Source organism: Phycodurus eques, chromosome 9 (genome assembly GCF_024500275.1).
Source record: "Phycodurus eques isolate BA_2022a chromosome 9, UOR_Pequ_1.1, whole genome shotgun sequence".
Taxonomy (NCBI): domain Eukaryota; kingdom Metazoa; phylum Chordata; class Actinopteri; order Syngnathiformes; family Syngnathidae; genus Phycodurus; species Phycodurus eques.
In genome coordinates, this window is record NC_084533.1 from 23,034,964 (window position 1) to 23,047,397 (window position 12,434).

Consider the following 12,434-nt stretch of genomic DNA (forward strand, 5'->3'; position numbering starts at 1 on the left):
TCTGCTTTTGACATCAGACAATTTAAAAAGACGTTTGGGTGAATTTTGGATACTTCTAAAACTATTTTGTTAGCTATTAGTGGATCCTGCAGGTGTACCTAATGCTGTGGTGAGGGGGGGAAAAAAAAACAACAACCCAAAAAAACCCTCATGCTATATAACTCTCTGACCAGATTGAACTCCCTATGTGTGGCTATTTATAGGAATCGTTCTAATCCCCTGCCGACCAATGCTTCCCTTCATAAAAAGTACACTTGTGACTCACCAGCAGGACAGCGAAATGTGTGAGGTGCTCACACAGACAGCTGGTCTGATAAGGCGAAAGAGTCCGGGTTTCACAACCCATGCTGCTCCATCCACCCCGCCCATCTGACACACACACACACATTACTAAAGTCTCTTATCAGCAGGCAGACAAATCCATGCACTTTTATTGAACTGTACCATCAGGAAGCTCCATTAATCTGAATGTAAATCTTTGAAACAGAGTACAAATTTACCATTGGTTTGAAAATCCCAAAATACACACAGCACCGTGTCGTCTGGCTAAAAAAAAGAAAAGAAAAACAAAAGTGTGTTAAAATCTGTGTAAATCCCACATTTGAACGCTTTTGTAGGTCTCACCTATAAACATGCACTACTCACAAAAAGTAAGGGATGCTTTGCTCTTCAGCTTTTTGTTAGACAACAGCAAGTAGTGTAAAAAGCACTGATACATTTAACAGTTGGCATGCGTTCAAAAGTTTAAGGAAGGTCAACTACCGTCAACTTCAATTCCCCCTGTAACGGTTATCGTGGATTTTAGGTTCATCCTGAAATTTCCCCCCGAAAGTAAAGTCCCAAACATTTTGTGAGTGCTATATGTCTATGGTCTCACCTGTTTGGCTTTGCGGTGGTGTAGCGTGATCACCACCCTCTCGCCGTCATCCAGGTCGCTGACGTGGCTGCCGTTGATGCTCGCGGACACAATGTAAGAGTTCACCATCAATTTGCTGTGAGTGTTGGCTGTGTCCGGGTCCTGTCGGGGATACCCAAAAGAAGATTCATATAAACTACAGATGTCAAACGCAAGGCTTTACAGGCCAAGTCCGGCCCTCCATAACAAATACGGACTTATTTTGAGAGGATTCAGACTAGAAACAAGTCTAATTATGTGCCAGTGCAGTAAGTATTCTCCCGTATGTGTGTAAGTCTTTTTTTTTTTTTTTTTTTGCACAGATTCATGGAGTTTTCCTGAGACATGCGATTGCCAATGAAATTCACCAGGAAAATATGTCACACTCCGAATGTGAAATCAACCTCCCTAGCAGATACGGAAGTTAATCGTTGCCGCATTGCCGATGACGTTTCCACCGCTTCATTCATCAGCAATACTGGGTTCACGACTGAAGGCATCGGCGCCGGTGGTACGCTGTCACTGGCGTATTGCACATTTTGATCTTTGACATTAATGTCTCACTAAATGAGCTGGCAGGAGCTGTTGCGCTCAACCGGTTGACGGGAGGACGTCGCAAATAATTATTGTCGGCTACTGTGTATTCAACAAAGCATCATATATTCTGTAGTGACCGTGTCCTGCCTTTAACTGGTTTAAAATTGACTTATCTAAGAAACAACCTTTAAATGAATGAATGAAAAAAAAGAAGAAAAACGTTTTGACAGTAGCAGTTTGAATATGTTTAATAGCTTTCCGGGAGTCTCGTTTCACGTCGTACTGCGTATAAAGAAACTGCCCCCAAACTTCAAATGCCATATGACAAACAAACAAGTTTGACACCCGTGGTATAAAGACAAAGGATCAATAAAGTACAGCAGAGCACCAGAGAGTTAAGAGTACAAGGTTCCCTTTTCATATAATCATCATTTATTGTCTTGAAAGATAGTGGGATGCGATTGTGTGTACAAATAACTGCCAATTGGGCCACAACTAGCAGCTAGCTTACTTAGTTAGCCTGGATAAGGATACGTCCTGGCTCTCCTGACTGTGAGGGAACCACAATTTCACTATGATGCAGCAATATTGAGTCATCATCATGGCTTTTTTAGAATACTGCACTGTTATGAGGCAAGACAGAATCAACTTTAACAAAAATGATTCACACTAGCGTACCTGGAAAAGGTCTTGTGTACCATAGAACTGAAACTGGACCCTGGTTTTATTCCTCTTTCCAGGTGGAAGGAAGTTGTGGAGCGTAGATGGTAGCAATATGGTCACATTTGCCTCTGGGATTGGTTTGCCTTCTGAAGTCTGGTTGACAAATACCTGGAAAACACAAACATCGGTGGTTCCTTATTAGAATTAGACAAACGTGACAAAACAAGATGTTTTTAGTCGATTGTTCCACGTTGTGGGAATTACATTCGGCTCCTGGATCGACGAGATGGAGAACGCGCTGAACGTGAGGCCTTCGAATCCCTCGGGATCCACGTCGATCATGGACAGAGCCAGTGAAGGAGCAGTCAAACTTAGCGAGTCACTTGGAAAATCCATAGTATTGCCCATCTTATCTGTCAGGGTGAGGATGCTTTTTCGGCAAAGCGAGAGATGAATAAAAGACCAACGTTGAGCACATTCTTCACTCAGTCCAAGTAGTAGCAATAACAGTAAAAGTTACAAGTAGAAGTATAGACGCAACTACTCAGTGTAATCAATCGAGTGCAGTGGTTCTCTAACCTTTTACACCAAATACCACCTCAAAAAATACTTAGCTCCGCAAGTACAGTACCACCATCATGACCAACACCAAAATACAGTAGCGTATTAGTGTTTATCAAAAACGACAGAGGTTTTATTCCGAAAATGTACTGTAAATGTCATAATATTATAATCCACTGTAACATAATGCACAGTTTAAACATTAACACTGTGCTTCAATTTAGAAAAATACAAATAATTGTTGGATTTTGAGAAAAATCGAAGCAAAAACAAGTGTTGTGTTTATGTTGTTCACTATACTATAAGCGCAGAAGTATTGAACATCAGGTTCCAGGGCTATGCAAGGGTGTCACCTATTATGCAATTAGTTCAACTGCACTAGTACACTACTTTTTCAAATACTGTATCTGTGTATGTAGTTGTTATTCTAAATTTGAAGAAGTGTAAAATAGTATACACTCAATCTACATAATGTGTGACAAAACACTACTTAATAATGCCGTTAAATGTAATAAAATGACGCGAAACTTTGTTTAAAGTGTAAGGTCACACTGTGGAATCACTGTGTTTATCATTATTCTTCCAGCTAATGAACACCTTTTAGGGGGGATCATTTCTGAAAACTCACCACAAGGCCCCAAAACTCAGTAGTTTTCTAAGCTAAAATATGTGCCCTTGGGTCAATAAAGGTTTGGCAGTGGAAAAGGAGGTGCTAGGCCACATTCACGGCAGCGGGAAGCTTTAATTTATGCTCGTATTTGTTTACCTGACAGCCACTGGTGTCACGTCCGTTGTGGAAATCAAGATGTCGGAGAAAATGCTGATGATGTTGCCGCCCAGTGTCGGTGTGACGGTGGTGACGTTCACCACCTGGTTGAGTTTCTCCACCACCGTGTTGAGCTCGGAGGGTGGAATCTGCGTGCCGTTGCCCACTGTAGCGTTCACCAGGCCCTGGATTATGTCCACGACTTCAGCAGCGTTATCTGGATATCAACAGCGCACAAGTGACTTGACGTGCAATTCCCATTTTTCTTTCACTGGGTTCTATTTGGAAAAGCTAAATGTAGAATTTCTCAGATTGAATCTGATGCATGATTGCTCCTCTTACCAGTAGTGACAGTGATATTTTCAAGATCAGGAATGGACACAAATGGGCTGCATCTTGTCATGTCCGGTTGGGCCCAGCTCGTTGTGTCATTTTCAATGTGTAATTCGCTGAATACAATCAGATGACACATGGATTACCATTATGTAGTTTCTCCTACAATTCATCATGGCATACACATACTTCCGGGTGGCAAAAGCCCAAGCGAGCTCCGATGGCACCATGAGTCAGCAAACGCTTCTATTTTATGTGACCAAACCAGAAAGCTTGAGTAAACATTTGATCTCAGCCTTCTTCTTCTCTACTGCCGTAGTTTAAATATGTGAAGTGTCAGTTGAAAAGTAGATGCAGGATGTAAATTACTTTGAAGGGAAGTTGATTCAAAAATAGACATGGTGGAAATTCAGACATAGTTAACATGATTATTGAAGGCTAAATAACGGACTTGTCTGGGGCTCGGATTAATGGCGCAGACATGCTCTTTTGACAGTGAAATGGATAGCATGCCATCGTCTACGAGCAGGCTAGCTATTATGTTTTGCTAAAGGTCCCATGCCAGCCAATTTTTAAATCATTCTTTATAGTCTTTGATATCCTTTTATCGTGTTTGCAAGAGAATTCATGTTGAAAATGACTGGAAAGTCCTTTTTCAAGTTATTCTAGTTGGTCTTAAACGCCTGGCAGTTGAGATGGCTGGATTTCTCAATAATGTGCAGCATGTAAATAAGCTTTGCTCGGACTGGATCACTCATCTTCCCCTGTTTAAATATGGTATCATCTTGGCTCTGATGGTAGGTTGATTGAGGACTCAAAATTGGCCGTAGGTGTGAATGTGTGTGCGAATGGTTGTTTGTTTATATGTGCCCTGCGATTGGCTGGCGACCAGTGCAGGGTGTACATCGCCTCTCGCCCGAAGATAGCTGGGATAGGCTGCAGCACGCCCGCGACCCTTGTGAGGATAAAGCGGTACAGAAAATGAAAATGGATCTTGGCTCTGATTGGCTGTTGGCGAATAACGATATCTCGGGAGCGGAGATCTTTGCTAGTGATGCAGATAAGCTCAGGAAATTCGAATGACCTGATTTTCGGACTCTCGGCAGGGCTGACTGACGAATCACACCATCGCACCTCTGACTCCCCGTTCTGCTGTATCGCGCATAACGGGATCGGCCTTATCGCTCCAGTTTCTACGTCGTAATATATTGATGGCCTTTAATATTTACTATAGGATGCACGGTGGTCATGTGCCTCACATTTCTGAGGTTCTAAATTCTTATCTCTGTCCTGTGTGGAGTTTGCATGCTGTGAACATGCTTGGTTAATTGAAGGCTTGAACATTATTATTTTCCAAAGGTGTGGCTATGACTTTAAATGGTTGTTTGTATGTGTTATGTGTGTGGTTTAGTCCAGGGTGTACCCTGCCTGTCGCCCGAGGTCAGCTGGGACTGACTCCAGCTCATCCGTGACCATAATGAGGATAAGTGTTATATATGTTCAAGGATAGATGAATGAATATTTACCCAGTTAAAAGTTCACATTTAAGTCATACTTGATTCCAGTGAGATCTTACCAAAGCCTGCGGGCTCGCTGCGAGATGGGCTTTCTGCATCCCATGAGCTGATTAACTTGAGGAAAGGTTTCAGGCCAAATGTATTCACCGTAGATTGTCACTGTCAAGTCCTCTAAACAATTTCTAGGAACTGAAAAAAAACTACATATCACTCCCATGTTTACACAATAAATACAGTGGAACCATAAAGTCAAACAGCTCTGAAGTTGCACAAACTTACAACACAGAGACAATAACTGTAAGAGTCAGCGGTTTTCCGGCCTCGTCAAACACAGTGGGGACAACAAAGGGGGGACGGGGGAATCTCGGAAAAATGTCCATGACAGACCAAAGCTACAGAAAGAAGAAACAGAGCTCAAGTCTTGAATTGTAGATTAGTTCTCTTGGCAAGCGGAACAAAGTAATTTGTTTGTGCTTGAAAAAAAGACATCGTATACGCCATTGTATTTTCTCCTGATATTGGAGCTGATGTTGTATCAATTTGCAGGTCCATTTTCACAGTTTTTAATTAGAGCATATGGTGTCCGATTGTAACAATCTCCAAATAAGTACCTGTCTGAAAACATCTTGCCTGCCCACAGTTGACGTACAATATGTAATATGTTGATCCTTGGGGTATTTTGATGAAAGCATGTTAAAAACGTAGGCAGCACGGTGAATGACTGGTTAGAGCGTCTGGCTCACAGTTCAGAGGACCGGGGTTCAATCCCCGGCCCCGCCTGTGTGGAGTTTGCATGTTCTCCCCGTGCCTGCGTGGGTTTTCTCCGGGAACTCCGGTTTCCTCCCACATCCCAAAAACATGCATGGTAGGTTAATTGACAACTCTAAATTGCCCGTAGGTGTGAATGTGAGTGCGAATGGTTGTTTGTTTATATGTGCCCTGCGATTGGCTGGCAGCCAGTTCTGGGTGTACCCCGCCTCCTGCCCGATAATAGCTGGGATAGGCCCCAGCACTCCCGTGACCCTTGTGAGGATAAGCGGCTCAGAAAATGGATGGATGGATGGATGTTACAGACGTAGTAGGAAGACACATGGGAACTGTTTAAAATTGTGAAAAAATGCATAAAATGCCACCTTAGAATATATTGTTTTCCTTATTTTCTATCGAAGAAAGTGTTGCGTTTGACCTTAGCGGTTCCACTGTAACTACATTTGTGTCTTTAAAAAAAAAAAACTTAACATTATACCTACATATTTGTTTGAGCTTCAGATATGTAGTTTCAATAACAATTGATCCATTATCATATTCATGCTTGAACATCAAGGTGGTACTTATAACATATTGAATTTCCTCAATGTGGCTTGTGCTGTAATCCTGAACATGGAAGTCACATGTGTACCTGTTGACACACAATGCACACCATTTTATATGAGAAGAAAACAGACTGAGCGAACAGAAAAGTCACCTACTGTTTGATTTGCTCTTGGAAACGCTACAAGAAAGGAAACCAGAGGGTTAAATTCATTGAACACGAACATGTGTTCACTTAACATTGCTGTATGTCCTTTCACTATAACACTCACCGTCTGTACATTAAATCCCTCTGAGCTCCTGTGAAGACACAATAAGTTCAGGAAGGACTTTTTGATCAATATAAGCTTACGGATGAGTCATTGTGACACACCTCCGGGCACCTTCTACTACGACGACATTCAACACGAGTGCAGTGCCATTGACTTCCAGCTTTTCTTTCAACTTTGGACACAAGAGAATGAATTGAGTGCAAATTCCATAGAAATACATAGATAGAGCTGTTCGTGATGGTCTTACACACTGCTCAATTATTTCTTTTGGTTTTGTAGCGCTGCCAGTGAAATTCAATTCGAGCTTGGCCCTCAGGAACACATCTGCTAGAACTGCAGGGCCGTAAAAAAAAAAAAAAAGTAGCACAAATAAGCACAAATTAAGGGTCACCAACATGATTCCCGTGGGCCTGCTCTATTGTGATTTCCTAGCAATGTTTATTATGTAATCATTTGAAATAGTAAACAAATCTATAGATATAAATTTCCATATGGAAGAAGAAGGATATTTATGTTTAAGATCATCAAACAAATGTAAATATAAAAGACAGCCCAAGTAAACATAAATGTTTTGAAATGGTAATTTAATTTGTTAAGGGAAAAAAAATCAATTAACTGTGTCTAATCACATTTTTGGGAAAGCTGAGTTCATTTTCACTGACCACACCCAAGCCCGATTACCTCTAGACTGGTTCAAAGAAGAAGTCACTTAAATACAACTTGTCTGACAAAATGAAGTTGGCCAGAAGATCGAGAAAAAAAAAAAAAAAAAAAAGCCACGCTCCAAACCAATTCAAGAACACGGTCCCAGAAAAATCAAGAACAGATAAGAAATAAAGTAACTGACATAATTGGGGAGACTATGGCTCAGTTGGTAGATCGGTCATCCAGTGACCGAAGCCCTGACGATTCAAATCTGACTGTCCGCTGTCAAAGTGTTCTTGGGCAAGACACTAAACCCTAACTTGATCCCAGTGGGCCCGGCAGTGCCTTGCACGGCAGCAGCCGCCCATTGGTGTATGAATGTGTACGTGAATGTGTGAGAATATGTAAAGAGCTTTTGCATCATGACTGTGTAGTTAAAGCGCTATATAAGTGTAATCCATTTACTGTTTACCATCTATCAGTCTGGAAAGGGTTAAAAAAAAAAAAACATTTCTAAAGCTTTAGGACTCCAGCAAACCGCAGTGAGAGCCATTATCATCAGCCAAATCATTGTATTCTGTTTTTATTTACATTTTACAAAACGTCTCAACTGAATTGGAATTGGGGTTTGCAAACAAATTACAGTGACGGAATTGATATATGACAAATTACATGACACAATTATGTACTTCAGGTCAATCAGCATAAAGTTGAGTTAATATTTGAATGATCTGAATATTAAGAAGACAATACTGGCTGTTTGTGATTCCAACTCACCGGTGGGCAGCACGCGGATGCTGTTGGGTTCCACCATCAGATTAAGCGCGTCATTAGAAACGATCCAACTGGAAACGTTGGCCTGAACGACTTCAACACTAGCTGCAGGATCCACCACGATGTTGACCTCAGAACTAAAACTTGGGTGACATAAGCCCCCCCCCCCCCCGCCACCCCCCACCCCCACACACACACACACACAGATGGACACACACACACAAATGTATACATACTAACTGTGAGTACTGTATAGCGACTTGGCTCGGTACTGAGGAACCTTTTTATAAGGTACAATATTATCAAGTGCTGTTTTTCCACCAATAAAAATACATATAACGGACCGAACTAAACTCATATCTCATATCTATTTGACATATTGGAGACTTCAATTGTGCTCACCATTTGTTACAGGTACTGGCTGACACAGCTCTTGATTCCTGGAAAAAAAAAATCACATTTTAATGATAAAAATATATATATTATACCAACCTTTAATAAATTACATTTTCTGGGTACAAAATTATATTGTTACTCAAATATTTTTGCAGATGCCCTCTTCCTTTTTGTTTCCTTTTTTCCCCCTCTCTGCCACATCAACATTCTGCAGTTCCGCATGGTTAAAAGATAATCAATAGAGATGGCATCTGTTTCCATTGCGATAGTATTACTGCTTATTTCACGTGATCGCATGCTGTCGTACTGTACCTGAGGTAGTTGCACATTGCATGTATGGCTGTTGGGGGGAAATGACACCATTCAACTTCTGATCTCATGACTCGTCGTACTCGGCAAAAGCTTAAATCTCGTCAAAAAGTTACCTGGCGGATGAGTCGAGAGATACATCACTGACGGAAATGCCAAGAGGGAAAATGTTTTCCAACTGATAAGAGGTGACAAAGGTTAATTCAAGGTAAATCTGGCAAATCTTTTTCACATGCCGCTGTTTCCTTCATACCCACTGTCTCGTGGTTCGCATCAGTGACTCTGAACAATTTTCTGTCTGCTTTGTCTGGGTGAAGGATGTCTGCATTTTGATTTTGAAGAAGGACCATGCTAGAAAAAAAATGAAAATAAAATAATCACATAAACCTATTAAAATTAAGCACTGCATTTAAATCGTAAAAAAATGAAGCGCTATCCATATACATACACTCACACAGTAGCATGAGGTACACCCGTACAACTTAATGACATTCAAAGCAAGCGGCGTATTAAAAATTCCGCCTACAAAGACAGTTTAATCGACACCATCAGAAATGTGTTTTTCTTCATTTATTATGATGTTACAGTCCACTCATGGTACCTAATGTTCCATCCTGAGCCTTACGCTCTCAACATGTTGCCCTGCCTCGCCCCTTGACATCTGTAGTTTAACCTGTTTTACCAGCGCTTCTCTCCTCTCCTGCTCAGAGACGGGGAGGCTTGGTAGGGATGAATAAATAAATCAGGTCATCTGCCAGCGGTCCCCAACCTTTTTTGAGCCAGGGATCGGTTTCACCTAAAGATATATTTTGATAGAAACAATAATATTGTTCATGTTTCGCAAAGGATAACGAATATATGCATATGAGTATTATTATATTCTCTGTCAACATGTGTTGCTGCAGAATTTGTGTTCAAATAGCCATTGCTTGAAGTATATTATAACGACACCGATGCTAGTTTTGTTAGCCTGTCTATGACGTTTTACATTGCGCGTTAGCATTAAACCAGCGGACTTGTAGGATATGTGGTTGGTCAAACACACGATGAGTAATTCTCTTTGTTTTATGTTTGTTGTTGATAGTTCAACTGGAAGAGGCATTTACAGCTTGCGGCCTCTTTTTTTCAAGAATTGTTCAGTATTATGCCAAATTGCGGCTCGTTGTGAAGTGAGTTGAGTTCACTGCCGCCGTACAGTGCTGCTCGCTCGTCCAAGTAAAAAAAAAAAAAAAAAAAAAAAAAAGGGGGGCAAATGATGGCTCGTATCTTGAAAAACTCGTAAGACGAGTCTCCTGTATCATAAGGCACCACTGTGTGTATTTTTTGGGTCGCGGTCTGCAGCCCCGTACCAGTCCGTGGGACCCCCGATCAATATGACAAGCGAGTTATCATTGAACATACCACAGTGGAGGTTTCCGTCTGTCTCTGGGGGGCAATTGTATTTCCACTGCCGCTGATCCCAGCTCACAACATCTCCGTCTGCGCACGTCCGCCTCCGCAGCTCCTCCTCGCTCCATTCCCTCGCCCACATCCTGAACTGGCTGATCTCTCCCAAGAGGTTGTTCCCTCTCTCCACTGTCACGGCTCCGGTGGCATCCAAATAATGAGACACCCCCAGAGTCAGGGTGCCGTTCTGGGCCAAGTGCTCGTGTGCATCGGTGTTCGGGAGAGAGGCCTCACTGAGCATAGTTCCGTTCAGAAAGAGCCTCAGCCTATTGGCCCCACCAGACCAGGTGAGGCAGACTGAATACCATTTTCGCACCTTCAATTCCAATTCCAGATGCCATTCTTGGCCAAAAAGCCACACCACCAGCTGTGCCCCCGTGCCCCCCAGGCCCAGCTCCACATGGCTACTCCCTGGAGCTTTGTAGACAAAAGCAGTCCATTCTGTGTCATATGCACGTCGCAGTAGCATGCATACGCTCAGGTCCTGGAGGGGGGGCACCACGATACCTGGCTTGAGCTGCCACACACATGGACGAAGCCTGAAGCGGACCATCTTGCCCCACAGGCTACTGCTGCTAGAGGCTGACACAAACACAGATGAATTTATACATTACTTACTTACGAATTGACCAATCATTCAAACTAAGGGCTTGAGCCGAGACCGTACATTTTAAAAACGCATAATAACACACATGTCATTTCATGGATTCAAACTTCATCAAAGACTAAAATACAGTAAAATGAAAAAAATTTTTTAATTGTAGAATTCAAATTAAGGTTGTTGCACACGACGCACATGAGATGAAGCTAGAAAATATTCACTATGCTTTCATATTTTCTGCAATATTTCCATGCATTGAAAAAAAGTGAAATAATACAAAACAAAAATACACTAAATCAAAGGTCCCCAAAACCTTTGAGCTGTGTGTTTCTTTCAAAAAGTACCACCAAGGAACAACTCAACCATTGGATGGAGACTCATATTTCAAAAGCTATACATTTTTGTTATAGCTGCCCTAAGCTAATTGGAAAGATATAGAAAACTGCAAACTTTTTTTATTGGTTGGTTGAAGCGCTCCGCAAATGTCCGAACCAATTAACAGGAACCGTACGTACATTTTAATAACATGTAATGACACATACAGTATATTGTCATTGAAACTTCATCCAAAACTAAAACGTGTTTTATTTGGGACAATTGTGCTATTGACTTTGTCAGACAAAACACTAGAATAACTCTCCTTTTCTGGAAGATTAATATGAGCGATTTTGTGGCATTGATGTCCTGGCATCACCTTAAAGCAACTGGCAAACGTCCAAACCAATGAGCCAAAGCTGCATATTTTGAAAGCAAGTAATAACTAGGGCTGTCCATCGATTTTTAAAATCAGATTAATCACACTTTAGAATTTTGATGAATCGCGATTAATGACAGGCAGCAATAAACCACTGCACTATATGCAAATGACCTTAGTTCTTTTCAAAAGACCCACCGGGGTGACTTTTGATGCAAAGTTTTCCGCCAGGCACACCAGTCGGAGTCGCTGCACTTATCTTTGTGCTGGCGAAAGCATTGACCTGATCACTGATCTTATAGCAACTTGCACCACATTTCAGATATCCATCCGCGGTTAAGGTAAAGGAGTGCGCGGTCAAAATACATTGTGTGATTCATCTGAGTTAATACCTGATTAATGTGATATTTTTTGGTGATTAATCACGAGTTAACGCTTTAACTTTGACAGACCTAGTAATAACACATACAGTAAATTGTGGTATCTGAGTATTGCATTTTAGTCCCAAAATGGATTTTTATTTTATTTTATTTATTTTTTTGCTGGGCCTGAGCATTTCAGCATTTCATTTCTCAACATTCTCCCAGAGCTTGTGAAAAGAATTGCCATTCATAGTAGAGTCAGAAGTCTTACGTGATGCCAGAAGACACACCAAGAGGAGCAAACAAGCATTTGGGGAAGATAAATTTGTTACACAGTTCATTGCAGCAGACA

General features: G+C 41.5%; 1 protein-coding gene across 1 annotated transcript; it reads right to left on the minus strand.

Annotated features, from left to right (window-relative positions):
• Positions 1–744: 744 nt before the first annotated feature.
• adgrg4a (adhesion G protein-coupled receptor G4a) lies at positions 745–5,438 on the minus strand. The gene is made up of 7 exons (XM_061686601.1): positions 5,332–5,438; positions 3,765–3,871; positions 3,423–3,639; positions 2,360–2,525; positions 2,111–2,263; positions 878–1,018; positions 745–780 (listed from the first exon to the last, which is right to left on the minus strand). The coding sequence occupies exons 1-7, from the start codon at positions 5,373–5,375 to the stop codon at positions 745–747; spliced, it is 864 nt and encodes a 287-aa protein (XP_061542585.1). The 5' UTR covers positions 5,376–5,438.
• Between the last annotated feature and the right edge of the window lie 6,996 nt (positions 5,439–12,434).